The 25,724-nt window shown below is 53.9% G+C and overlaps 2 protein-coding genes across 7 annotated transcripts in view; one reads left to right on the top strand and one right to left on the bottom strand.

Moving 5' to 3' along the window:
- PI4KA (phosphatidylinositol 4-kinase alpha) overlaps positions 1 to 17,084 on the top strand; it is a 145,014-nt gene extending 127,930 nt beyond the window's left edge. Inside the window, exons 43-55 of one of the 4 annotated variants that reach the window (XM_031656473.1) lie at positions 4,536 to 4,656; positions 6,717 to 6,846; positions 7,761 to 7,831; positions 9,394 to 9,466; positions 9,564 to 9,634; positions 11,692 to 11,801; positions 12,275 to 12,379; positions 12,461 to 12,586; positions 13,291 to 13,411; positions 13,899 to 14,058; positions 14,766 to 14,855; positions 15,383 to 15,466; positions 16,671 to 17,084. In XM_031656473.1, the coding sequence (XP_031512333.1) occupies positions 4,536 to 4,656; positions 6,717 to 6,846; positions 7,761 to 7,831; positions 9,394 to 9,466; positions 9,564 to 9,634; positions 11,692 to 11,801; positions 12,275 to 12,379; positions 12,461 to 12,586; positions 13,291 to 13,411; positions 13,899 to 14,058; positions 14,766 to 14,855; positions 15,383 to 15,466; positions 16,671 to 16,722 (1,314 nt within the window). In that variant the 3' untranslated portion in view covers positions 16,723 to 17,084. The other 3 variants (XR_004178955.1, XR_004178954.1, XM_031656474.1) reach the window with 3 other exon arrangements.
- Positions 17,085 to 21,053: 3,969 nt separating this feature from the next.
- On the bottom strand, positions 21,054 to 23,954 carry TMEM191C (transmembrane protein 191C). Of its 3 annotated transcripts, none has more exons than XM_009216869.4 (10): positions 23,361 to 23,951; positions 22,957 to 23,080; positions 22,772 to 22,822; positions 22,545 to 22,622; positions 22,142 to 22,198; positions 21,961 to 22,044; positions 21,794 to 21,858; positions 21,642 to 21,714; positions 21,455 to 21,495; positions 21,054 to 21,372 (listed from the first exon to the last, which is right to left on the bottom strand). In XM_009216869.4, exons 1-10 carry the CDS (start codon positions 23,654 to 23,656, stop codon positions 21,168 to 21,170), a joined length of 1,074 nt encoding a protein of 357 aa, XP_009215133.1. In that variant the 5' UTR covers positions 23,657 to 23,951; the 3' UTR covers positions 21,054 to 21,167. The 3 variants fall into 3 exon arrangements, with proteins under 3 accessions (XP_009215133.1, XP_009215134.1, XP_031512332.1); XM_009216870.4 differs by having other exon boundaries at positions 21,985 to 22,044; positions 23,361 to 23,949; XM_031656472.1 differs by lacking the exon at positions 21,794 to 21,858 and having other exon boundaries at positions 21,926 to 22,044; positions 23,361 to 23,954.
- Between the last annotated feature and the right edge of the window lie 1,770 nt (positions 23,955 to 25,724).

The following is a 25,724-nucleotide window of genomic DNA, read 5'->3' as shown; positions in this document are numbered from 1 at the left end:
CTGTGTCCTAATCTCCCCTTATAAGTACACCCATCATACTAGATTAGGACCCACTCTATTGACCTCATGTTACCTTAATCACCTCTATAAAGTACCTATCTCCAAATATAGTACCATTCTGAGCTCCTATAACATATGAATTTGAAGGGACATAATTCAGCCCATAACAGTGTCTGTGGACATAAAGTACTCAGCACAGGTCGTGGCACAGAAAATATCCATGAGAGTGACCACAGCCAGGAGCCTGAGCCTCCTGTGCCCTCGTGCCAGCCTGCCCACTGCACTCTGTGTCTGAGTGCAACTTGTCTGCCCTCTTCCCCAACCCCAGAACTGGCCTTGTTTCCCTGACTGAATTGGGCAGCAGACTCCATGTGTCCTGGCTGAGCCCTCACCACGTGGCCCACCTGTGGGCTGGCTGAGTGCCATGACTGGGTGTCCCAGGGGCTAGTCCTAGAGTCTGTAGACCAAAGTGCTTCTAGAACAGCAGCCAGCCTCTGTTGAAAGACTGAGTCCTGTGAAATCATTCACTGCCCTCACTAGGTGGTGCCACGCTCTCTGCACCTCAGAGCAGTGATATGTGTGGAGCCACACTCACCAAGCTGGAGCCTTCACACTGGTGGCAACTTACAGGATTGTCATGAGGCACCTTCTCTTCAGGGACCTGTTTCCTTCCCCCTGGCTCCCCTCCCACATTATTTTCCCTTGACTGCTTGGCTCTCTGCTTCCATACAGGCCTAGCATAAGAGTTAGGTCCAGAGGCAGTGGGGAGGGGAGCCAGTGCCCAGGGCCTCTGTGTGAACTCTTGGTGGTGGCTACCAGAGAAAGGCTGCCTGAAACAATTCTTCTGTGTCTGGTTGTACCAACTCAGGACTCAGCGAGTTTCCCTGGTTTCTTTCTTGCTGTCCATTTTTAGGGATTTTTTTTTTTTTTTTTTTTTGGAGACAGAGTCTCTCTCTGTTGCCCAGGCTAGAGTGCAGTGGCACTCTCGGCTCATTGCAGCCTCTGCCTCCCAGATTCAAGCAGTTCTCCTGCCTCAGCCTCCCAAGTAGCTGGGATTGAAGGTGCATGCCACCATGCCTGGCTTATTTTTTGTATTCTTAGTAGAGATGGGGTTTCACCATGTTGGCCATGCTGGTCTCAAACTCCTGACCTCAAGGTGATTCACCCGCCTTGGCCTCCTATAGTGCTAGGATTACAGGCATGAGCCACTACACTCAGCCGGTGTATATATATATATATAATATATATATATATAAATATTTTTTTTTTAGACACAGTTTCACTCTTGTTGTCCAGGCTGGAGTGCAGTGGCGTGATCTCAGCTCACTGTAACCTCTACCTCCTGGGTTCAAGCAATTCTCCTACCTCAGCCTCCCAAGTAGCTGGGATTACAGGCATGTGCCACCACACCCGGTTAATTTTTTTAATTAATTAATTAATGGCCAGGCACGGTGGCTCACTCCTGTAATCCCAGCACTTTAGGAGGCCGAGGTGGGCGGATCACGAGGTCAGGAGATCGAGACCATCCTGGCTAACAGGGTGAAACCCTGTCTCTACTAAAAATAGAAAATATTAGCTGGGCGTGATGGTGAGCGCCTGTAGTCCTAGCTACCAAGGGAGGCTAAGGCAGGAGAATGGCATGAACCTGGGAGGTGGAGCTTGCAGTAAGCCGAGATTGCGCCACTGCACTCCAGCCTGGGGTACAGAGTGACACTCGGTCTCAAAATAATAATAATTGTTATTATTTATTTATTTATTGAGACAGAGTCTGTTGCCTAGTCTAGAGTGCAGTGGCACAATCTCGGCTCACTGCAACCCCCACCTCCCAGGTTCAAGTGATTTTTCTGCCCCAGCCTCCCAAGTAGCTGGGATTACAGGCGTGCATTACCACACCTGGCTAATTTTTGTATTTTTAGTAGAGGCAGGGTTTCGCCATGTTTGCCAGGCTGGTCTTGAACTCCTAACCTCAGGTGATCCACTTCGCTTGGCCTCCCAAAGTGCTGGGTTTACAGGCATGAGTCACCATGCCCGGCCTATTTTTTGTATTTAGTAGACATGAGTTTTCACCATGTTGGTCAGGCTGGTCTCGAACTCCTGACCTCAGGTGATCCACCTGCCTCAGCCTCCCAAAGTGCTGGGATTACAGGTGTGTGCCACCATCCCTGGCCTGGAATTTTTTTTAAGTTTAAAAAAATTTATATCACTTGTGGCAATACAAATGTACATACATATTTGTTTATACTTTTTTTGAAAAAAAGGAGCAGTAGGCCAGGCGCGGTGGCTCACGCCTGTAATCCCAGCACTTTGGGAGGCCAAGGCGGGCGGATCACAAGGTCAGGAGATGGAGACCATCCTGGCTAACATGGTGAAACCCCATCTCTACTAAAAATACAAAAAAAAAAAAAATTAGCCGGGTGTGGTGGCAGGCGTCTGTAGTCCCAGCCACTCGGGAGACTGAGGCAGGAGAATGGTGTGAACCCAGGAGGCGGAGCTTGCAGCAAGCTGAGATGCGCCACTGCACTCTAGCCTGGGCAACAGAGCGAGACTCCATCTCACCAAAAAAAAAAAAAAAAAAAAACTCCGTCTCAAAACAAAAAACAAAAAAAAAAAAGGGAACAGTAAATCAAAAGTTAATAAAAATGGCCAAAGAGGGAGAGATCAGGATGGAAGTAACAGATATGTACCATATTTAATAATTTTGACTTTGGAACTCTGTCATTGTTTACACAATTATAAAGCAAACATATTTAAAAAGCACTACACATTGAACATTCATAGTTTATCTTTAGATCCATTTTCTGGGTTAGAATTGGGAAACCCGGCCGGGCGCGGTGGCTCAAGCCTGTAATCCCAGCACTTTGGGAGGCCGAGACGGGCGGATCATGAGGTCAGGAGATCGAGACCATCCTGGCTAACACGGTGAAACCCCGTCTCTACTAAAAAATACAAAAAAAAGAACTAGCCGGGCAAAGTGGCGGGTGCCTGTAGTCCCAGCTACTGGGGAGGCTGAGGCAGGAGAATGGCGTGAACCCGAGAGGAGGAGCTTGCAGTGAGCTGAGATCCGGCCACTGCACTCCAGCCTGGGTGACAGAGCAAGACTCCGTCTCAAAAAAAAAAAAAAGAATTGGGAAACCCAAAGCGAGGACTTCTGCCTGTGTGGTAAGACCACCCCCCCTCACCCAGGTCACAAATGTCCATCCAAGGGATACTTCACCAGATCAGTGTCCATAGACTCCAGGAGGCTACCCAGAAAGGCCAGCTCACCTTTTTAAACCTAGGGCATGGAATTAAAACTGGAGTTTTGAAACTTACGGCTCTAGGAACAAACAAAAAAAAATTTTGTAATTAAAAAGAAAAACTGGAGTTACTACTGTGAGTGGCGGAAAATGACCAAGAAGGAAGAGGAGGAGAGATCCTTAGGTTGGTGACCGTAGATGTGTGTATTAGTCCATTTTCACACTGCTATAAAGAACTTCCTGGCCGAGTGCAGTGGCTCATGCCTGTAATTCCCACACTTTGGGAGGCCAAGGGGGGTGATCACCTGAAGTGAGGAGTTCAAGACCAGCCCGACCAACATGGGGAAACCCTGTCTCTACTAAAAATACAAAAATTAGCCAGACATGGTGGCGTGCGTCTGTAATCCCAGCTACTCAGGAGGCTGAGGCAGGAGAATCGCTTGAACCCGGGAGGTGGAGGTTGCAGTGAGCTGAGATGGCGCCACTGCACTCCAGCCTGGGTGACAGAGTAAGACTATGTCTCAAAAAAAAGAACTTCCCAAGACTGGTTTATTTATAAAGAAAGGAGGCTTAATGGACTCACAGTTCCACATGGCTAGGGAGGCCTCAGGAAACAGAATCATGGTAGAAAGGGAAGTAGGTCCATCTTACCTGGCAGCAAGCGAAAGAAAGTGTGTGTGTAGGAGGAACTGTCAAACATTTATAAAACCGTCAGATCTTCTGAGAACTCACTCACTGTCATGAGATCAGCATGGGGGAACCGTCCCCCTGATCCAGTCACCTCCCACCAGGTCTCTTCCTCAACACCTGAGGATTACAATTCAAGATGAGATTTGGGTGGGGACACAAAGCCTAATCATATCAATGTGTCAACTTGTGAAGGAGGTGTATCTGCATGTTTCTGGAACCTGTCTGTCACTTTGGAACATTGTTCTAAACAACCAGCTAACAAGTGAGTTTTTAGTACCCAGCCTGCTTTTTCTCGTACTTGACAACCCCAGAAATTGGTTTGAGAGTTGTGCTTCTTAAACCCATGGGAAGACACAGAGGAGACAAAGGTTGACTGAAGCCCGTTTTGCACCCCTGCCCCTCAGGTCCCAGCCACCAGCCGGCTGGAACTTGACCTGGCCACCAGCTGGACTCGCCACCAATCCTGGAGAGCTTGGCCACACCACTAGAACCACTGAGCCTCACTCTTTCCTGGCCTTCCAAATGCCGGGAGTCAGCAGCTACTGACAAGGCCCTCCTCGTGGAGAGGGCCCTCCGAGCCTGGCTGACAGGGACCTTGCTCTCCTGCAGATGGGCTATGTGCGGGAGTATATTCTGTGGGCAGCGTCTAAATCCCAGCTTCTGGCGCACCAGTTCATCTGGAACATGAAGACTAACATTTATCTAGACGAAGAAGGCCACCAGAAAGACCGTGAGTATTTTGTCCTCCCACAGGCCTCACTTTCTGTCTTCAGGGCACTGCCAAGCACCTTCTACAGCCCACAGGGCTCTCCCCAGCCTGCACTGCCGCAGCTCACCAACCCCTCCACTCCCACCCTTTGCTAGGGCACTTCTCACCTTTCAGCACACATGGGAGCAGGACCATTCCTTCATGTCGCCTTTGCTAACCTGCTGTCCAATGCCAGCCTGCACTCCCAAGTGCGAGTGAGACCCTTCTGCTCCGATGGCTGCTTCTCCAGAGTCTCCATGCTCAACACAACTGTGACTGCGTGTGAGAAAGGGGCCGCTAGCCCAGGGCAGCGGTTCCCAAATAGCACACCCTCAGGACCCTTGCACTGTTAGAAATGAGTATTGAGGTCCTCAAAGAGCGCTGGTTCATGTGAGCATTAGCTGTCAATGTTAACGAGGATTAGAAATTAACACAGAATTTCAGAAAATGTAAGCTCATTCATTACATGTTAACATAAATAACATCTTTTTGGGAAAATAACTTTCCCCCCAAAACTCAAAAATGAGCCAAAAGAGTGGCATTGCCTTGTAGGAGATGGCTGGATTCTCATTTCCGTTCCACTTCTGCAGTTGATCTGTTGCAGCATTGTTTCAGTTGAAGTGAATGTACTTGAAAAAGGAAGTTGTATGTTAGTAATCTTTCAGGTCATTGTGGAGATCCTTTTTGATACTGCACCACACTTGACAAGTGGTAGTTTTTGTTTTCTTTTTTTAGAGGCAGGGTCCCTCTCCCAGGCAGGAGTGCAGTGGTGTAATCACGGCTCACTGCAGCCTTAACCACCCGGGCTTAAGCGATCCTCCTGCCTCATCGTCCCAAGTAGCTGAGACTGTAGGTGCATGCCACCACGACTGGCTAATTTTTAATTTTTTGTAGCTCAGCCAATTGCAGGTCAGGCACAGTGGCTCACACTTGTAATCCCAACACTTTGGGAGGCTAAGGCACGAGGATCGCCCAAAAAAAAGGTTAATTGCAGTGTGGCATCTTAAATTTGGCAGTAAACTTCTCACGCTGTGTTTTGTTCAAGTCCATTGGTCTGCTTCACACCTGGACCCATGACAGCTTTTATGACATCAAACAGTGGGCATTTATAAAATACAGGCCAGTGAGTTATACACATCTTTCAAAGGTTGATGTATTTCTTTATTCAATGTGGAAAAATCATTTGTTCACATGCTGCCAGTCTTATCAGAAACGGTTTTTAAGGGAAGCTGTTGAGCTCACAGTGGCAGATCCAAGTTTTCCAAAAAATGTTTCAGTTGTTCCTTTGAGTGGAAGATTCATTTTTTGTTCATTTTCAGGAAAACATCTGCCGCATCCCTCAGTCTGAATAACTATATGTTGTCTGTCAGTCATTTTTTCAAGTAAAAACCAAGGTCTGTGAAAAAGGTTAGTCCAGGCTCCAAAATCAGACAAGCTCCAAGTGCGTCTCAGGACAGCGCCTGCCTTAGATGCACATCCCATTTCATCACAAAGGATACTTTAAAAGCCAGGTGTGGTGATGCGTACCTGTAGTCCCACCTAATAGCTATAGTCCCAGCAACTCAGGTGGCTGAGGCAGGAGGATCTCTTGAGCCCAGGAATTTAAATTCAGCCTGGGATTTGAATTGCGAGAGGCACTATTTAATAGAGCCCCGCCCACTGTGTGCCTCTATTTAACAACAACAACAAAAAAAAAACCATGTATTCAGGGTAGAGTTTAATAAAAATTAATTCTCATTGCTTCACCTGTGACATTCATAAATGATATGGGCATTTTTCTTACTGGGTGTGTAGCAGTGAGGATTCCACGCTCAGTTGTGCGCTTGGCCCCTGCCTTGAGCTCTGCTTAGGCACCAGCAGCTTTTCCCACCAGCGTCAGCTGTGTCAACACAGCAGAAGGGGCGCATGGCAGGTGTTACGGTCTCACCAAGCCTACAGAGCACACAGTGGGCACTGCCCGTCTGGGGGCTGGGAAACAGCGCTGGTATTCCTGAGGGGCGTCTTCCGCAGCCACAGAGACTCAGCGTCTGTTTCCTTGGCAGCTGACATCGGCGACCTCCTGGAGCAGTTAGTAGAGGAGATCACAGGCTCCTTGTCGGGCCCAGCGAAGGACTTTTACCAGCGGGAGTTTGATTTCTTTAACAAGATCACCAATGTGTCGGCTATCATCAAGTAAGTGCAGTGCTTCAGAAACCGCCTTCTGGGATGTCTCGTTCCAGTCCCTGCAGCTTAACAGAAATGCCTGGGAAGCTTTAAAAATGCCCATGCCTGGCCCCAACCAGATGAATGAGAGTAGTCTCTAGCAACGGGGCCACTGCTGGTTCTGATGGACAGCCAGGGTGGGTGGGGAAGCACTGCTTGGGGTGAGTCAAGGCTCTTGAAGGCATGGCAGAATGCATGGCCATGCCAGTTTCAGGAAACACAGCTTAGTTTCGTTCCTAAGGTTTGTAGAATTTAGCATATAGCTCCACAATGTGAGGCCACCTTGCCCTCTCCACACTCTGAAGGATCGATCCTCATGATGTCAGGAACACCAGACTGCCTTTGTAGCTCCCGTCATCGTTTTCCTGGACCTTCCATTCGTGTGGACCTGACACCATCCTTGGATGTTGTTGGCTTTGCCCATTCATAAGGGATGAAACCCTGGAGTCATCAATGCTGGGCACGCTAGCCGGGCTGTCTCCAGTGCTTACGCTGCTCTGACCTTGGTCAGTTTGAGACCCTTTTCTGGGCTGGGTGCTGAGAATAGCAGTGCTGGCAGCTTCTAACCCACAAGATAAAGGACCAGATCTAGCGTTTCCTGGGTGGCAGCAGGTGGCAGGCATTACCCCCACCCCCGCCCCCAGCCACACACACCCCCACACAGCAGGGGCAGAGCCTGCCAGAAAACCGCCCTTGGGGGCTGTCGGGGATTCTCCACAAAGAATGCAAGGCAAGAATCACTGCCAGTGGTGCCTGGCTGCCCTAGGAGCAGCTAGAGCCGGGAAGAGAGGGACAGAGAGGGTAATCCAGGCAGGAGGGGCCTTGGGCTGTCCCCCAGCAGCCAGTTCCTCCAGGAGACCAAACATTTCTTTCCTGTTTCTCAGGCCCTACCCTAAAGGCGACGAGAGAAAGAAGGCTTGTCTGTCGGCCCTGTCTGAAGTGAAGGTGCAGCCGGGTGAGCAGGTGGCTTCTGAAGGCTCAGACCAACCTCTTCCTGCGGGTGGGCCGTGGGGCGTGAAGGCTGCTGCCCTCTCCAGGCATTGCAGGGTGTGGACGCAGTAGCTTGGCCAGCCCCACACCTGCTTGGGCCCATGGTGCCTGGTGCCCCAAGACCCCAGCCGCTCCCAGAATCTGCCCCTAGTGAGCGGGAGCTGCTCGTCCGTGGGTACCCTTCATCTTCCTTGCTGCCTGCTGTTTTTCTGGAGGCTGACACTGACCTCAGTAGCTGTTACTCTAGAAGAGGGTTCCTGGGCGCCAGCATTACAGGAGCAGGTCACACAGGTGGGGCTAGTGTGGGACGGCTCATGTGCGCTGGGACCCATCAGCACCCCCCGCCTCCCATAGGAAGCCACTCCTGGGTGCCTGTGGCTGTGGCCACGTGGCAATTAAAGCCCAGTGTGGTTAAGGCTGAGCTTTTCAAGAGAAGATGGGGCCGGGCGCGGTGGCTCAAGCCTGTAATCCCAGCACTTTGGGAGGCCAAGACGGGTGGATCACGAGGTCAGGAGATCGAGACCATCCTGGCTAACAACGGTGAAACCCCGTCTCTACTAAAAAATACAAAAAAAACTAGCTGGGCGAGGTGGCAGGCGCCTGTAGTCCCAGCTACTCGGGAGGCTGAGGCAGGAGAATGGCGTGAACCTGGGAGGCGGAGCTTGCAGTGAGTCGAGATTGTGCCAGTGCACTCCAGCCTGGGTGACAGAGTGAGACTCTGTCTCAAAAAAACAAAAACAAGAAAAGAAAAGGCATGACATTAGGTATTGTGGCTGTTAAAAAGATGAGTAAGGCATGGACCCTGAGCTGAAGAAGCTTGAACTCACAAAGATATAAAATAAGCATAAAGAAACAATGTTGGCCGGGCGTGGTGGCTCACGCCCTAATCCCAGCACTTTGGGAGGCTGAGTTGGGTGGATCACCTGAGGTAAGGAGTTCCAGACCAGCCTGGCCAACATGGTGAAACCCTGTCTGTACTAAAAGTACAAAAATTAGCTGGGCACAGTGGCAGGCGCCTGTAATCCCAGCTACTCGGGAGGCTGAGGCAGCAGAATCGCTTGAACCCAGGAGGCAGAGGTTGCAGTGAGCCAAGATCATACCACTGCACTCCAGCCCGGGTGACAGAGCGAGACTCTATCCAAAAAAAAAAGGGGACTCCAAGAATGGAGGGCTGTTCGGAGGGTTGCTCAGGCAGGTGGAGGCAGGACAGGCTTCACACGCGCCCCCAGAAGCAGTAGGGCTGCATCCGTGAGGATGGGGCTCAGTGCTCCTCCAGCAAGAGCGTGTCCCGGAAGGTTCTGACTCATTTGGTCAATGGCTGGAAGAGTCGAAGAGTCAGGGAGGACAGACCCTTAGTGGCCGCAGAATAATAAGTTAGTGGTGCCCTGGACAAGGACCAGAGGCCCCTCCACAGGGGTGGGGTGTGCCTGCAGGGTGGATTCGCACCTAACATCCGTGTTGGAAACTGACACTGGCCTCACCTTGGTGACACATGCACTCCCTGTGACTGCCTCTGTCCCTGCACAGGCTGCTACCTGCCCAGCAACCCGGAGGCCATCGTGCTGGACATCGACTACAAGTCTGGGACCCCGATGCAGAGGTGGGCGCCTCGCCCTGCCCATCCCCCGCTTCCGCAGCATCCTCGTATGCAGTTTTTCTCGGCTACCTCATGGGTGCCACATTCTTTCTGTTTTCAGTGCTGCAAAAGCCCCATATCTGGCCAAGTTCAAGGTGAAGCGATGTGGAGTTAGCGAACTTGAAAAAGAAGGTCAGTAAAGATCCCTGGTTTTGTTTGGGAGCTCAGTGCTATTCCTTGCTAATGCCAGTTTCTTTCGGCATGTATTTAATTTAGTACCAACTCTCCATAAAAGATGATGTCTGTCCATCTGTCTGCCCTCACTCAAGTCAGACCCCTCATTGGGGGATGGCATGGAGCTCAAGTGCAGTGACAGATGTGCCACCCCTAGAGGTCTGTCTGCCGTGAGTCAGCTGGCATACTCCAGCAGGCTCCTGCCTGAGGCTGAGGGGCCCAGGGCCATTGTGGGGTGTTAGTTTCTGAGGGCTGCTGTGCAGACAATCAGTTCTGGAGGCTGGAGTCCACCATCGCGGTGTCATCAGGGCCGTGCCCCCTCTGAAGGCTCTGGGCAGGTCCTGCCTTGCCACCTCAGTTTCTGGTGGTGTTGCCGGCAGTCCTGGGCACACTTTGGCCTGCAGATGCTCCACTTCCATCTCCGCCTCCCTCTTCACATGATGATCTCCCTTGAAGGACGTCAGTCATTGGATTAGGGCCCATCCTGATCCACTGTGACCTTGTCTTAACCTAATTACATCTGCAAAGACCCTGTTTCCAAATAAGGACACATTCTAAGGTTTGGGGTGAACATGAATTTTAGGGAGACACTCTTTAATCCAGTACAGACAGTGTGGCCAGCTGTGCAGAGGGGGCCACCACCCCTTGCAGGGACCTACCTCCCATGGCCATGTCCGCACACTGGCCCCGAGCCCTGCCAGGACCCCAGTGTACAGGCACATTCCTCCTACCCCCCAGCTCACAGCACCCAACACTGACCCAGGCATACCTGGGTCTTCACTGCAGATGAAATGGGGCTCTGTTTTTAGTTCCATTTAAGCCTAAATGTTCTTAGACTCCGACCCTGGATTCCACTTGCTATTCCAAGGCTTTCCTTGAGCCCTGTTGTGTAGGGACCAACCCCACAGGGTCGGTGGGTTTTTCTCCCCATGTGCGGAAACAAGAGATCATAGAAATAAAGACATAAGACAAAGAGATAAAAGACAGCTGGGCCCGGGGGACCACTACTACCAAGATGCGGAGACCGGTAGTGGCGCGCCAGGCTGCACTGTTATTTATTGTATACAAGGCAAAAGGGGCAGGGTAAAGAGTGTGAGTCGTTTCTAATGATTGATAAGGTCGCGTGAGTCACGTGCCCACCGGACAGGGGGCCTTTCCCTGTTAGGTAGCTGAGGTGGAAACAGGACAGCTTACGTCATTATTTCTTCTATGCTCTTTTCAGAAAGATCAAAGACTTTAATACTTTCACTGATTTTGCTACTGCTATCTAGAGGGCGGAGCCAGGTGTACAGGGTGGAACATGAAGGCGGACCAGGAGCGTGGACCGCTGAAGCACAGCATCACAGGGAGACGGTTAGGCCTCCAGATAACTGCAAGTGGGCCTGACTGATGTCGGGCCCTCCACAAGAGATGGTGGAGCAGAGTCTTCTCTAACTCCCCTGGGGAAAGGGAGACTCCCATTCCCGGTCTGCTAAGTAGCGGGTGCTTTTCCTACTACTAGACCACGGTCCGCTAGGTAACGGGCGCCTTCCCAGACGCTGACGTTACCACTAGACCAAGGAGCCTTCTAGTGGCCGTGTCCGGGCTTAACAGAGGGCTCACACTTGTCTTCTGGTCACTTCTCACCGTGCCCCTTCAGCTCCTGTCTCTGTATGGCCTGGTTTCTCGTAGGTTATAATTGTAGAGCAAAGATTATTATAATATTGGAATAAAGAGTCATTGCTACAAACTAATGATTAATGATATATATAATTGTATCTATGATTTATATCTCTATAACTTGTTATTTTATATAATATACTGGAACAGCTTGTGCCCTCGGTCTCTTGCTTCAGCACCTGGGTGACTTGCCGCCCACACTGTTGGGCTCCTTCTTGGCCTCCCTGGGGCTTTGAAGAAGTGATCCCCAAGATTGCTGGGGTTTCTTTCAGGCATGGGAGAAGACTTACCCCTGGCCCCCTTAGAGGGCTTCTCACTGCCTACAGGCTGACAACAGCCTCTCTCCCTGTGGGCAGGTCTGCGGTGCCGCTCAGACTCCGAGGATGAGTGCAGCGCGCAGGAGGCCGACGGCCAGAAGATCTCCTGGCAGGCAGCCATCTTCAAAGTGGGGGACGACTGCCGGCAGGTAAGCAGGGTCAGGCCTAGGGTAGGCTTAGGGGCTGGGCTTGCTGCTCCCCAAGGCTCCAGGCCGGCCAGAGTCCAATCTCATATGCAGAAATGTGAATCTTTGCCTCCTCTTATATGGTTCAGGTGCCATGGGGTAAATTAGGGCTTCTGCAAAACCCAGAGGCCTCTCCTTCCAGCCCTTCTCCCACTGTCTCCGCCAGTGCCCACCTGAGGGAACTGCCCAGGGGTTGGGTGCCCTATCTCACACACCCCACCAGACAGCTCAGCCTCATGCTCGGCCCAGGACCTGGTGGTCCCAGCAGCCTGAGTCCAGCCCCTGATGGTCAGAAGGCAAGGCCTTCCAGACTTGCTCAGCTGTGGCCTCCCCACCTCACTCCATCTCTGGGTGCTTGGCCTCTGCCCTGCATGAGCCAGAAGAGGTGCTGGGGTGCATGGCCAGCTGACCGCATCCCGCACGTCCCGGCTTCCCAGGACATGCTGGCCCTGCAGATCATCGACCTCTTCAAGAACATCTTCCAGCTGGTCGGCCTGGACCTCTTTGTTTTTCCCTACCGCGTGGTGGCCACTGCCCCTGGGGTAAGTTCCCTGAGTGGAGCCAGTAGGGCAGCCCTGGGCACCTCGCACCCGGCGGGCTCAGAACTGGCCTTTCCTCCCTAGTGCGGGGTGATTGAGTGCATCCCCGACTGCACCTCCCGGGACCAGCTGGGCCGCCAGACAGACTTCGGCATGTACGACTACTTCACACGCCAGTACGGGGACGAGTCCACCCTGGCCTTCCAGCAGGTAGCCAGGGCAGCCACAGCCTGGGGTGGGCGGGTGCATGTGCGCTCCACTCCACCCCAGCCTCCACTCACACCCTGCTCTCCTCAGTCATCCTTTGCTAAGGGTTAAAACCTGGGCACCTGGGCCAGGTGTGGTGGCTCATGCCTGTAATCCCAGTACTTTGGGAGACCAAGGCAGGCGGATTGTGAGGTCAAGAGATTGAAACCATCCTGGCCAAGATGGTGAAACCCCATCTCTACTAAAAATAAAAAAATTAGCTGGGCATGGTGGTGGGCACCTGTAGTCCCAGCTACTTGGGAGGCTGGAGCAGGAGAATTGCTTGAACCCAGAAAGCAGAGATTGCAGTGAGCCAAGATCGCCCCACTGCACTCCAGCCTGGTGACAGAGCGAGACTCCATTTCAAAAAAAAAACACCAGAGCATCTGTAAGCCACTTTGGGAGTCAAAAGAATGTAGAGCTGGGCTGGACTCCTCAGAAGAAAGTTAAGTTCTGGGTGTGGGAGGAAGCATCTACACCCCCACATCCACAGACAACCCCTGTCACTCCTGCTGCCGAAGACTGGCTTGCTGATTCGGGCTCTGCCTCCACAGTGGGGTCACAGAGCCAGGGAGAGTGCCCACAGGCCCAGGGATCCTGGGTGTAGGACCAGGGAGGGTGCCCACAGGCCCCAGGGCCTCTGTGAGCCCAGGGCGCTCTCTGCACAGGCCCGCTACAACTTCATCCGAAGCATGGCCGCCTACAGCCTCTTGCTGTTCCTGCTGCAGATCAAGGACAGACACAACGGCAACATTATGCTGGACAAGAAGGGCCATATCATCCACATCGGTCAGCCAGCCACAGTGCCACCCTCCTCTCCCTTCACCCCTGGCACCCAGGGGAGGCTAGGGATCCCCACCCCACAGAGGGAAGCATGCCCAGGACCACCCTGTCAGGAGTGTCAGGGTCCAGTTCTGAGGTCCGAACTGTCAGCCACCAAGCTGTTCTGCTGTGGAGGGTGCCTGGCCCTGGCTCCAAGGAGCTGGGGTGAGAGCAGCCATTGCTCTGAGTCAGAAGCTGGAGCTAGGCGGAGTGGGGCTTATCCAAGTTCATTGCCCCAGCCTGGCTCACTCCTGCCTCCACTTTCTCCCTTCTCTTCCTCTGCCTGCTGCTCCACCACCCACCCTATCACTGTCCCCAAGAAAACACAACCTGCCTATTGGGGGTGGAGGGGATGCTGCTGTTGGAGTCCTTTTCTCCTCCTCAAAACAGACCACTCGTCCCTGCCTGCCCTGGCTCCTAGCCCAGTCACAGGCAGCTCTTTGGGGTTTTGCAGACTTTGGCTTCATGTTTGAAAGCTCGCCCGGCGGCAATCTTGGCTGGGAACCCGACATTAAGCTGACGGATGAGATGGTGATGATCATGGGGGGCAAGATGGAGGCCACGCCCTTCAAGTGGTTCATGGAGATGTGTGTGCGCGGCTACCTGGCTGTGCGGTGAGCCTGGGTGAGGGCCAGGGTGGAGGCAGAGGGCGTGTGGGAAACGTTCTGAGGTCCCCTTTAGAAGGGGATCAGGTTCCAGAGAGTGAGGTAGTTGCTAGCAGCCACCTGCTGACCTATGCCTGTCCTTTGGTCACCTCTGTCTGCCCACCCGTGCCAGTAAATTCTTGCTCTGGGCATCTAATTCCAGCTACCTTCCCCAGGATGCAGGATCCTGGGGATCCATGCCTTCAGCCATGGGCTCCCCCTTTCTGGGCATCCCATCCACCCTGTCACCAAAGCCTGAGCACCTGCCACCTCACAGGCTACATGCCAGAGATGGGCTTCGTCCCAGTTTCATATACAGGTCACTTGGCCAAGGCCACAATCCAACCTGGGTTCGTCCGCACTGCCCTGCAGGGAAAGTCAGGTCAGAGTGTCTGCGTCCCACCCAGGTGCAGAAGCCATGGCCGGCAGCCTGATGTGGGGGACAGGGCAGGACACTCAGCCTGTCTAGAGTGCACGTGGGCAGTCCTTTCCTGGGCGGTACAGGTTGCCAAGTGCAGCAGATTGAAAGTTGCCTCAGAGATGTAGAAGATGTGGCAGGGAGGTGGGTGGCAGGAGCCCACACCTGAGGCTGTTGGCATCAGCCAGGCCGTAGGACTACAGGCAGGGCCACCACCTAGGCTGGCCTCAGCCCACCGCTCCCTCCTATCTCTCCACAGGCCCTACATGGACGCGGTCGTCTCCCTGGTCACTCTCATGTTGGACACGGGCCTGCCCTGTTTTCGCGGCCAGACGATCAAGCTCTTGAAGTAGGTTCCTTGGTGGACACGCAGGCCATCTGGGGGACAGTTGTCCATTAGCTGAGGCTCCATCCAAGATAGGAAGCTTTTGTGTAATTGTCAGTGTGGTTGTCATCTCCTTGGAACCTCAGAGCAGACAGGGTTCCTGGGTGATGCTCTGTCCCTAGACCACGCCTGTGAGGGGCCCCTGCTTGTGCTGGCCACACCAAGGACCCACCCAGGGGCCTCTATTATGTCACGGATGCTACGCCCACCCCACCTTGACCCTAAGGTCTAGGGCTGCAGTAGCTTAGCTCCCCAATGCTTAGTCCCCTAATGCCATGGGAGCACTCAGGTTATGCTGGGAAGGGGACAGGGCCCACAGTAAGCCAGGCGTGGCCTTCACAGCACCCCATCTTCCAACATGGGCCCCAGAGGTACATTTCCAGGGCATGACTCTCAGCTGAAGTCCGTCCCCATGGAAGACCCTCCTCCCACTGGGCCAGGGAGCCAGCACGGCCCTACCCATGGCAGCCCTGACACAGCCTCTCCCCCAGGCACAGGTTTAGCCCCAACATGACCGAGCGCGAGGCTGCAAATTTCATCATGAAGGTCATCCAGAGCTGCTTCCTCAGCAACAGGTGAGTCCCCCGCCCTCCTGCCTTCACCCCCTGCCTCAGTGGCCCCTGGGCACCTGCAGGGCCTTTCCTGCACCAGGAGATGAGGATTCTGCTGTCCCCGAGCCACCCCTCTCATGAAGACCCTAGCCTTGACAGGAGCTCTTGAGGAGCAGTGGGGCACTGGTTTAGGGGGCTGTGGTGTGCTGAGGGGAACACTTGGCAGAGGCCAGAGGCTGGGCCCAACTGGCCAGGGCTTGTGAGGCCAAGGGAGCAGTGGAGGCACAAGGCCAGGAGTAGTAGAACTGAATGTGGTGTCAGGCCTCCCTCCTCCCAGGAGGGCTGAGGAGTCAGACCTCACTCCTTCCCTGTTCCTGCCTCAGGCTGCTTTGTGGGCAGTGACTGGAAGTGCAGGCCGGGCTGCTGGTCACTACTGTGGTGGGAGTAGCTGGGTGCAGGGGGCCCTGGAGAGGGCTGGCTCAGGGTCCAAAGGTGGAGCACCGGGCTGACAGGCTCCCCGCTGTGGGAATCAGAGGCGGCTTTGAGGGGTCCAGCCTGAACAAAGGGAGGATGGCGAGCCCAGCAGGTGAGCCATCCCCGAAGGGGGCAGCACTTACACATGTGGGGTTAGTAAGGCCCTGAGGGGCATGTGGGGGCCCAAGGCTGTGCCATGGGACAGGCCACATCCAGACTAGGATGAGGGGCCCAGGCATGGCCATCTGCGTGGGGAACTGCCGGCCAGAGGAGTGTGAGAGGAAGCTGAGACCTGCCCCCAGGTGACGCCCGGGTCCAGCGCCCTAACAAGGGCAGTGTGGAGACTGGGCATGGAAGGAGCTCTTGCTGAGAGGAAGCAGAGAAACCAGGCGGCCAGGACTTCAAGAGGGGCTGGGGCAGGGCAAGAAGGGGCTCTCCAGAGGTGCGAGGAGAGCATACAGACCCCTTGGGGGCATCTGGCCAGGACGAGCCAAGGGCCCCGAGGCCCATGTGGCAGAGCAGTGGCTCCCACAGATGGAAGCGGTTTGGCTGAGGAGCATGAGGTGGCCTTGGAGGCCCCCGGGTTGGAGCAGATGTGGTCACTGGGTGGGGGAGGGCACGCCTGAGACATTTGTGCCTTCAGGTGCTGGGCAGCCATGAGGGGCTGATTGGACAGCGAGGGCTCCCTGCTGGGGAGGGACCTCAGACCCTGCTGACTCCTCACATCTCCCTTCACTCTTCCTTGGCCTTTCAGGAGCCGGACCTACGACATGATCCAGTACTATCAGAATGACATCCCCTACTGAGGAGGGGACCTCCAAGGCCCTCCGCCCCATGTGCCCTTGAAGCTGCCCCACAATCATGGAGCCCTGTGACCTCCCCGCCCTGCCACCACATGCAGTGGAGGACAGACCTGTGGCCGGAAGAGCCTGGTAGCGCCTCCTGGGGCAGCACGTGGGTGGCGCAGCCTTGGTAACGCCATGGACTGCAGTGACAATCATTGGATGGTGCTGTCTATGCACAGGTGTGAGTCCTCTGTTTGCACTGGACATATTCCCTACCTGTCTTATTTCATAGGTACATGAAGTATTTTCTTGTGTATAAAAAAAAGATACAAGATTTAACCAACATCAACAAAATAAAAACCCAAAATAGTGCTGTGTTGGAATCTGTGAGGTTTTGTGTCAAGTCCTAAGTCCACCTTCAGCCAAGGGGCAGTTCCTGGATTTGCCCCTAGAGAGGGGGGCCCAGGGTTGCCCGCACTCATAGGCTGGGGCCCAGGAGCACAGGTTGTGGCTTAACAAGCATGAGAGTCCCACAATCTTACCAAGGCGCAGGCGCACCAAAGCACACACTGTGTTTTTCCTGAGTGCTCTCTGCCCGCTCCAAAGCTGTCTCCCTCAGGGCTGCCATGGAGGCCTGTCTGTGGCTCTCCGCAGCATCCTCCCACTGCTCTAGTCTTTCCCTCTTACTCATTTTCAAGTGCTGTGCTCTGGAACTCCAAAATCTTTGTGTGACTAGACCCAGCAAGCATCTACTCCCACCTACCGAGGCCCTGCATCTGAAGCAGATAGGTCTTTCTGAAGACCTGAAACAAATTAGAAACTCCAAAAGATCAGCTCAACAGCAGGTAAGAGAGAAAATCAATGATCAGAACAGTGAAATGACCAAAAATGGAGTGTGAAGGAAAGGAAAGGAAAGCCAAGCGGGGTGGCTCCTAATCCCAGCATTTCGGCAGGCCAAAGCAGGAGGATTGCTTGAGCCCAGGAGTTCGAGACCAGCATAAGCAACATGGCAAGACCCTGTCTCTACAAAAAAAAAATTTTTAATTAGCCACGTGGTGGTGCATGACTGTAGTCCTAGCTACTCAGGAGGTAAGATCACTTGAGCCCAAGAGCAAGGCTCCAGTGAGCTGTGATCGTACCACTGCACTCCAACCTGGGTAGCAGGGTCCAAAAAAAAAAGAGTTGAATGAAAAGCTCCAATCAACTTTTTTTTTTTTTTTAAGACGAGTCTCACTGTCGCCCAGGCTGGAGTGCATGGTGCGATCTCTGCTCACTGCAATCTGTCTCCCAGGTTCAAGCAATTCTCCTACCTCAGCCTCCTAAGCAGCTGGGATTTCAGCTGCCCGCCACTACACCCAGATAATTTTTATACTTTTAGTGGAGAAGGGGTTTCGTCATGTTGGCCAGGCTGATCTTGAACTGGCTTCAGGTGATCTGCCCGCCTTGGCCTCCCAAAGTGCTGGGATTGGAGCCACCGTGCCCGGGTCCAGTCTACTTTTAATGGGATTTCCAGAGTTGAAAAACACAAATATTCAGCTTTAGGAAGCACAGTTGAGTCCCGAGCTGTACAAATAAAAATAGAGGCTGGGCACAGTGGCTCACATGTGTATTCCCACCACTTTGGGAGGCTGAGGTGAGTGGATTGCTGGAATCCAGCAGTTTGAGACCAGCCTGAGCAACATGGCAAGACCCCATCTCTACAAAAAATACAACAGTTATCCTGGCATGGTGGTACAGGCCTGTAGTCCCAGGTCCCAGCTACTAAGGAAGCTGAGGAGGGAGGATCTCTTGAGCCCGGGAGGTGAAGGTTGCAGTGAGCCAAGATCACGCCATTGCACTCCAGCCTGGGTGACAGAGTGAGACTGTCTCAATAAAAAATATGAGTCAATGTACAAGTTAAAAGGACTTTTGAGCTGGGCGCAGTGGCTCACGCCTGTAATCCTAGCACTTTGGGAGGCCGAGGCAGGCGGATCACGAGGTCAGGAGATTCAGACCATCCTGGCTAACTCGGTGAAACCCCGCCTTTACTAAAAATACAAAAAAAAAAATTAGCCGGGCGTGGTGGCGGGCGCCTGTAGTCAGTCCCAGCTACTCGGGAGGCTGAGGCAGGAGAATAGCATGAACCCGGGAGGTGGAGCTTGCAGTGAGCCAAGATCACGCCACTGCACTCCAGCCTGGGCAACAGAGCGAGACTCTGTCTCAAAAAAAAAAAAAAAAAAAAAGGACTTTTAAAAGATATTAATCCAAAAGAAGGCAGGAAAGGAGAACATAATAGACTTACCACCCCAATTTAAAAGTCAGAGATTATAAACAAGAAGTGAGACCCAGTTATGTGCTGATTATAACCAAAGCACTTTACATATGAAGACATAGATCTATGGAAAAAAGACTGGCCATCCATAATCATCATGTGTATGGCTGTTTATGGAGCATTTCACAATAAGCAATTGATGAGCTACCAACAAGGAAGTAAACACAGGAGCCCTGAACAAGCCTGTCACCCACCTGGACCTGCTGGGTATTTGTAAAACACTGTCAGCCTGGCACGGTGGCTAATGCCTATAATCCCAACACTGTGGGAAGCCAGGCCGGGCGGATCATGAGGTCAAGAGGTCGAGACCATCCTGGCCAACATGGTGAAAAATAAAAAAATTAGCTGGGCATGGCGGCATGCACCTGGAGTCCCAGCTACTTGGGAGGCTGAGGCAGGAGAATCACTTGAACCCAGGAGGCGGAGGTTGGAGTGAGCTGAGATTGCACACCACTGTACTCCAGCCTGGCGACAGAGCAAGACTCCATCTCAAAAAAAAAAAAATCACTGTCAACAGCAATATTATTTTCTTTTTTTTTTTTTTTTTTTTTTTTTTTGAGACGGAGTCTCGCTCTGCCGCCCAGGCTGGAGTGCAGTGGCCGGATCTCAGCTCACTGCAAGCTCCGCCTCCCGGGTTCACGCCATTCTCCTGCCTCAGCCTCCCGAGTAGCTGGGACTACATGCGCCCGCCACTGCGCCCGGCTAGTTTTTTTTTTGTATTTTTTAGTAGAGACGGGGTTTCACCGTGTTAGCCAGGATGGTCTCGATCTCCTGACCTTGTGATCCGCCCGTCTCGGCCTCCCAAAGTGCTGGGATTACAGGCTTGAGCCACCGCGCCCGGCCATATTTTCTTCTCAATGTTCATTACAAGCTTTGTGCTGGGCCACAAAACAAGTCTCAGTAAATGAGATAGAATTAAAATCATGCAAAGTATGTTATCTGGCCACAGTGGAAGTTAGGAATCAATAACAGTAAGGTATCTGGAAAAAATGTTGGCCAGGCACGGTGGCTCGTGCCTGTAATTACAGCACTTTGGGGAGGCCGAGGTGGGTGGATCACGAGGTCAGGAGATCGAGACCATCCTGGCTAACACAGTGAAACTCCGTCTCTACTAAAAATACAAAACATTAGCTGGGTGTGGTGGTGGGCGCCTGTAGTCCCAGCTACTTGGGAGGCTGAGGCAGGAGAATGGTGTAAACCCAGGAGGCAGAGCTTGCAGTGAGCAGAGATCATGCCACTGCACTCCAGCCTAGGCGACAGAGCGAGACTCCGTCTCACAAAAAAAAAAAAGTAGCACATGTGATCAGAGGGAAAAAACAAGCTTTAAGATGCTTTAAGGCAGTTTAGGGGAAGATGACAGCGATGAGCTGAGCTCAAGTAGTAAGAATACCAGAATACAGAGTGTGACTTCCCAAATAAACGGAAAGGGGAGCATTGAAAAATCAGGATCAACATATTACAAATGGTAGAAATAAATTCAAATATAGTAGAAATAATTTCAAATCACAATACTTGAAAAAGGGAGCTTGTCAAATTGGCAAAAAAGTGTCAAATGCTATGAACAAGTTTCTGGCAATATGGCAAATTATATATCCTGAAAAACTAAAAATGCTGTTTATAATACTGGGGAGTGGATCTAAATCCATGAGCTGTAAAAAAGGAAGGAATCTTTGGAGGCTAAAAAACCAAGCTCCTAGGCCGGGCACGGTGGCTCAAGCCTGTAATCCCAGCACTTTGGGAGGCCGAGACGGGCGGATCACGAGATCAGGAGATCAAGACCATCCTGGCTAACCTGGTGAAACCCCGTCTCTACTAAAAACTACAAAAAGCTAGCCGGGCGAGGTGGCGGGTGCCTGTAATCCCAGCTACTCAGGAGGCTGAGGCCGGAGAATGGCGTAAACCCGGGAGGCGGAGCTTGCAGTGAGCTGAGATCCGGCCACTGGACTCCAGCCTGGGAGACAGAGCGAGACTCCGTCTCAAAAAAAAAAAAAAAAAACCAAGCTCCTACAGAACATGGGAGACAGATGACGAACCCACGAGCTTCATCCCTTGAGTTTATTAGGCGACCTTGGTCTACACTCTCAGGAGAGAAGTGCACCAGAAATAAAGCCAGGTGCCCTGGAGTCCACCTGGAGCCAGGCGCGGGGCGCTGCACTTAGGTGGGCAGCAGCCCGTTAGCGCGCAGCTCCAGCAGCGGGGACAGTGTATAGCGCAGGCGGCGCAGCGTCGTCTCCGAGGTGAGGCTCCGGAGCCACGCGGAGATGGTGCCGGGGTCCAACAGCACAGTCCAGAGCAGGGACAGCCCCAGGAAGAGGAGCGGCAGCGGCAGCAGCACCTGCAGCGCGCCCAGCACGCACCGCCTGAGGGGCGAAAGGCGGGCAGGTGGGCGGCGACTCGGACGTGTACCTGGTGGACCGCGGCCGCGCCCACCGCCCTGCTCACCTGATGGCCAGCGCGCACCGGCCGCCGAACAGCCGCATCTCCTGCGGAGAGAGGGGGCCTCATCCAGCTACCTCCGCGCCCGCGGAGCCTGCCGGGTTTCCAGGAGGAGGGGGAGGCGGCCCGGCGCCGGGATGGGGAGGGGTGTCCCGCTCCAGCCCGCCCCGCCCGGACCCGCGCAGGCGCTCACTCGGTCCGCCCTGGCCATCTCCTCCATGAGCGACTCGGTGCTATACTGCACTCCGCGAAGCTGTCCGTCACACCTGCGGGGACAGGCATGCAGGTGGGAGCCCGGCCCGGCCCCACAGTGCCCCGCCGCGCCCGCAGGCCCAACTCCCTTACGGTTCCCGGCCACTCTGCCAGGCGTCCAGCTCCTCCGCAGCCTCCATCACCTTCACCTGCACCTCCTGGAGCGGGTGAGAGTGCGGACTGAGGCCTCGGGGAGGCGTCCTGGTGGCGGGTTGGGAGACCTGCCGCCCCAGGTCTGGGGGAGGAGAGGCGGGAGGCACCTTGGCGTCCGAGTGGGGCCGCACCTGCAGGACTACGGTCTGCTCCTGGAATATGGCCCAGGCCTCAGCTGTCTGCAGCGCGCCCTGGGTGTGGACACCTGGGTTAGACTCCGGGGAGACACGCCCTTCCCCACCCACATTCGAAAGCCGACCCTCCAACAGAACCCACTTCTGCCCTCACCTGCTGCAGTTTCTCCTCCTGCAAGGCGCACTTGGTCTCCGCCAGCTCCAGTTCATTCTTGAGAAGAACCCAGGGAATGTCAGGAGGTCCGCAGGCCGACACTCCGCTGCCCCTCCGGGCCCGGCCCGTGGCCCTCAGCGCCCGCCCCCAGGCGACCATGACCCTCCCCCCGTCCTCAGGACCCGTCGTAAGCAACGCCCCAGTCAGTCGTGGCCCCGCCCCCTCCGCTCTCCGCCCCTATTCTAGCCCTCAGGGCCCCGCCCCCATGCGATTATGCTCCGCCCACATCCCCGCCCAGTCCACGCCGTCTGGGCCTGCCGCAAGCCACACCCCCAGGTGGTCATGGCCCCGCTCATGCTGCTGCTCCGCCTCTACGAAAGACCTCAGGGTCCCGCTCAAGCACCTGCAGCGTCACCAATTGGGCTGCGAGTTGCTGCTCCGTGCTCTTCTGGCTCTGCTGTTCCCCTCCGTAGTAGAAGAGCTAGGGGCGGGGCTTGTAAGGGCGGGGTTTACCGACTTCTGGAGGAACGGGTGTCGGGGTGACAGGGACGGAGAGGCAACAAGGGCGGGGACCAGGGCAGGACTTCCGAGAGGAACCAAGAGACAGGCCCTCCCATCTCCCGCACGTACCTGACTCGACAGCTCCTCCCACTGCTCCTGCAGCTGCCTGTTGTACTGCTCCTGCGGACAGGGTCCTGGGGCGGTGCCGGCCTCTCCGCCGGTCCTGCCTCACCCCACCCCCGGATCCCGCCCCCTTCCGCCCGCCCTGCCACACTCCACCGTGGATCCAGCCCCATTCCAGGACTTTTCCTCACCAAGTCCTCCTTGTGCCGCTCCGCCTCCTCCAGCCTTCTGCGCACCCGCTCCGCGCGCTCCCGCGCCGCCTCGCGCGCCTCCCCTTGCAGAGGTTGTACTGCCTGGCTTCGCCTCCGCAGCAGGCTGCAGAGGGAAACTGAGGTTGGCGCTACGAGGCGGACTGGGTTGCTCAGGATCCCGCAGTCACCGGGAAGGACCAGCCGCAGGCTCATGATTGGGGACAGGGAAGTCCTGACCGAGTCCCCCACCTGGGTCCGCTGGGTGAATCACCCGTTCCCCAAGCGCCTAGAGCAGAGGTGCGGGCCCGGGTGGATCGGCCTGGTACTCTGCAAAGCCCCTCGCGGCGCTGCCTGCGGGAGGGACCCTCGCGCGCCCGCCTTGTGGAGCGGCGTTCCCCGCGCACCTTCGCTCCCGCTCGCTCAGGTCCTGCAGGCGCCGGTTGAGGCTCTCGCTCTCGGCCTCGAGCCCGCGCATCAGCTTCTCTAGCTCCTGCTTCCGCTGGCGACCATCTCGGTTATCCTTCTGCAACTGCAGCAGCAGCTCCTGCGTCGCGGCCATGGCTGTGGAGACCGTGCCTAAACGCCGCCCGCCTAGGGAACCCAGCCTGCGGCTGGCGGGCGTCACAATGGGCGGCAGGGAGCGCCTAGCGGGCTGGACCACAACGGGCGGCAGGGGGAGCCCGAGCGCAACCTGACACATGCCTCTTCTCACACCAGCCGGAGACAGGTCAGGCCGGTCACACTTAGTCCACCACTGATGAAAATTGTGTCAAAGAGCCGTAATTGGATCAATGAAAGATTAATAAAATACTAAGACCAAATGCAGGCAAGTTGAAGATTGGTTCCCCCACATTGCAGATGGCACTCGGAAACTGATCGATCTCTTGTAGAAAAGAACCCATAAATATGTTCATATCTTTTGACCCAATTATCCCTCTCCAGGGAAATTTATCCCAGGAAGGAGAAAAAATATTTTTTCTTTTTTTGAGACAGAGTCTCGCTGTGTCTCCCCGGCTGGAGTGCAGTGGCGCGATCTCGGCTCACTGCAAGCTCTGCCTCCCGGATTCACGCCATTCTCCTGCCTCAGCCTCCCGGGTAGCTGGGACTAGAGACGCCTGCCACTATGCCCGGCTTTTTTTTTTTTTTTTTTTTTTTGTACTTTTAGTAGAGACGGGGTTTCACTGTGTTAGCCAGGATGGTCTCGATCTCCTGACCTCGTGATCCACCTGCCTCAGCCTCCCAAAGGGCTACAGGCGTGAGTGGGTTAAATTAAAATAATTTAGGCCGGGCGCGGTGGCTCACGCCTGTAATCCCAGCACTTTGGGAGGCCGAGGCGGGCGGATCACAAGGTCAGGAGATCGAGACCATGGTAAAACCCCGTCTCTACTAAAAATAGAAAAAATTAGCCGGGCACAGTGGCGGGCGCCTGTAGTCCCAGCTACTCGGGAGGCTGAGGCAGGAGAATGGCGTGAACCCGGGAGGCGGAGCTTGCAGTGAGCCGAGATTGCGCCACTGCACTCCAGCCTGGGCGACAGAGCAAGACTCCGTCTCAAAAAAAAAAAACAAACAAATTAAAATAATTTAAACCCACTATGCATTAAATGGTTCGCTGAAGTGGTTACAGTAGCCACAAAAAAAGGAAACAATTTTAATGATTAATATGTGTTTGGGTATTTATTATGTGGCATGCCTAGAGCTATGATGATGTCTAGTGAAAAAGAATTTGATTTAGCATTTATGCTAAAGTAACTAAGATAAAATACATGAGCAAGATCCGCAAAGGAAACAGGAGGAAGATAAGCTCTTTCATTGCTTGGTGAGACTGTAAGTAAACTCGTCCTTTTATTTATTATTATTTTAGAGACAAAGGTCTTGCTGTCACCAGGCTGGAGTACAGTGGCACAATCAAGGCTCAGTGCAGCCTCAATCTCCCAGGCCCAAGTGATCCTTCCGCCTTAGCCTCCCAACTTTTCCTTTTAAAATCTGCCTTTATTTGTCCAGTACAATTATGAACTTGGATGCAAAAATCCAAAATAAATTACTAACAAAATCTAAAGGGAAACAGAAATCCATGGAAACCAAGCAGAGACTACAGGCACCCGCCACTTCGCCCGGCTAGGTTTTTTTTTTTTTTTTTTTGTATTTTTTAGTAGAGACGGGGTTTCACCGTGTTAGCCAGGATGGTCTCGATTTCCTGACCTCGTGATCCACCCGTCTCCGCCTCCCAAAGTGCTGGGATTACAGGCTTGAGCCACCGCGCCCGGCCGGTCACCATCTATTGATAATTTTATTTTATTTTTTTCTGAGACGGAGTCTCACTCTGTCACCCAAGTTGGGGTGCAGTGACACAATCTCGGCTCACTGCAACCTCTGCCTACCGGGTTCAAGGAATTCTCTGCCTCAGCCTCCAGAGTAGCTGGGACTACAGGCGCTCACCACCACGCCCGGCTGATTTTTTTGTATTTTTAGTAGAGACAAGGTTTCACCACCTTGGCCAGGCTGGTATTGAACTCCTGACCTCGTGATCCACCCACCTCGGCCTCCCATAGTGCTGGGATTACAGGCCTGAGCCACCTCACCCAACCATCTATTGATAATTCTAAAAGCTCTTACAAAAGGGAGAGATAAAAGGACTCTCTAGTCTGATAAAGGCCACAGTAAACATGATAGTAAGGAGGAAGTATTAATAGTGTATGCATGGCTGGGTGCGGTGGCTCAAGCCTGTAATCCCAGCACTTTGGGAGGCCGAGACGGGCGGATCACGAGGT

Source organism: Papio anubis, chromosome 16 (assembly GCF_008728515.1).
Source record: "Papio anubis isolate 15944 chromosome 16, Panubis1.0, whole genome shotgun sequence".
Taxonomy (NCBI): Eukaryota; Metazoa; Chordata; class Mammalia; order Primates; family Cercopithecidae; genus Papio; species Papio anubis.
The sequence above is the reverse complement of the archived record's forward strand: the minus strand, read 5'-3'. Positions and strand labels throughout refer to the sequence as shown.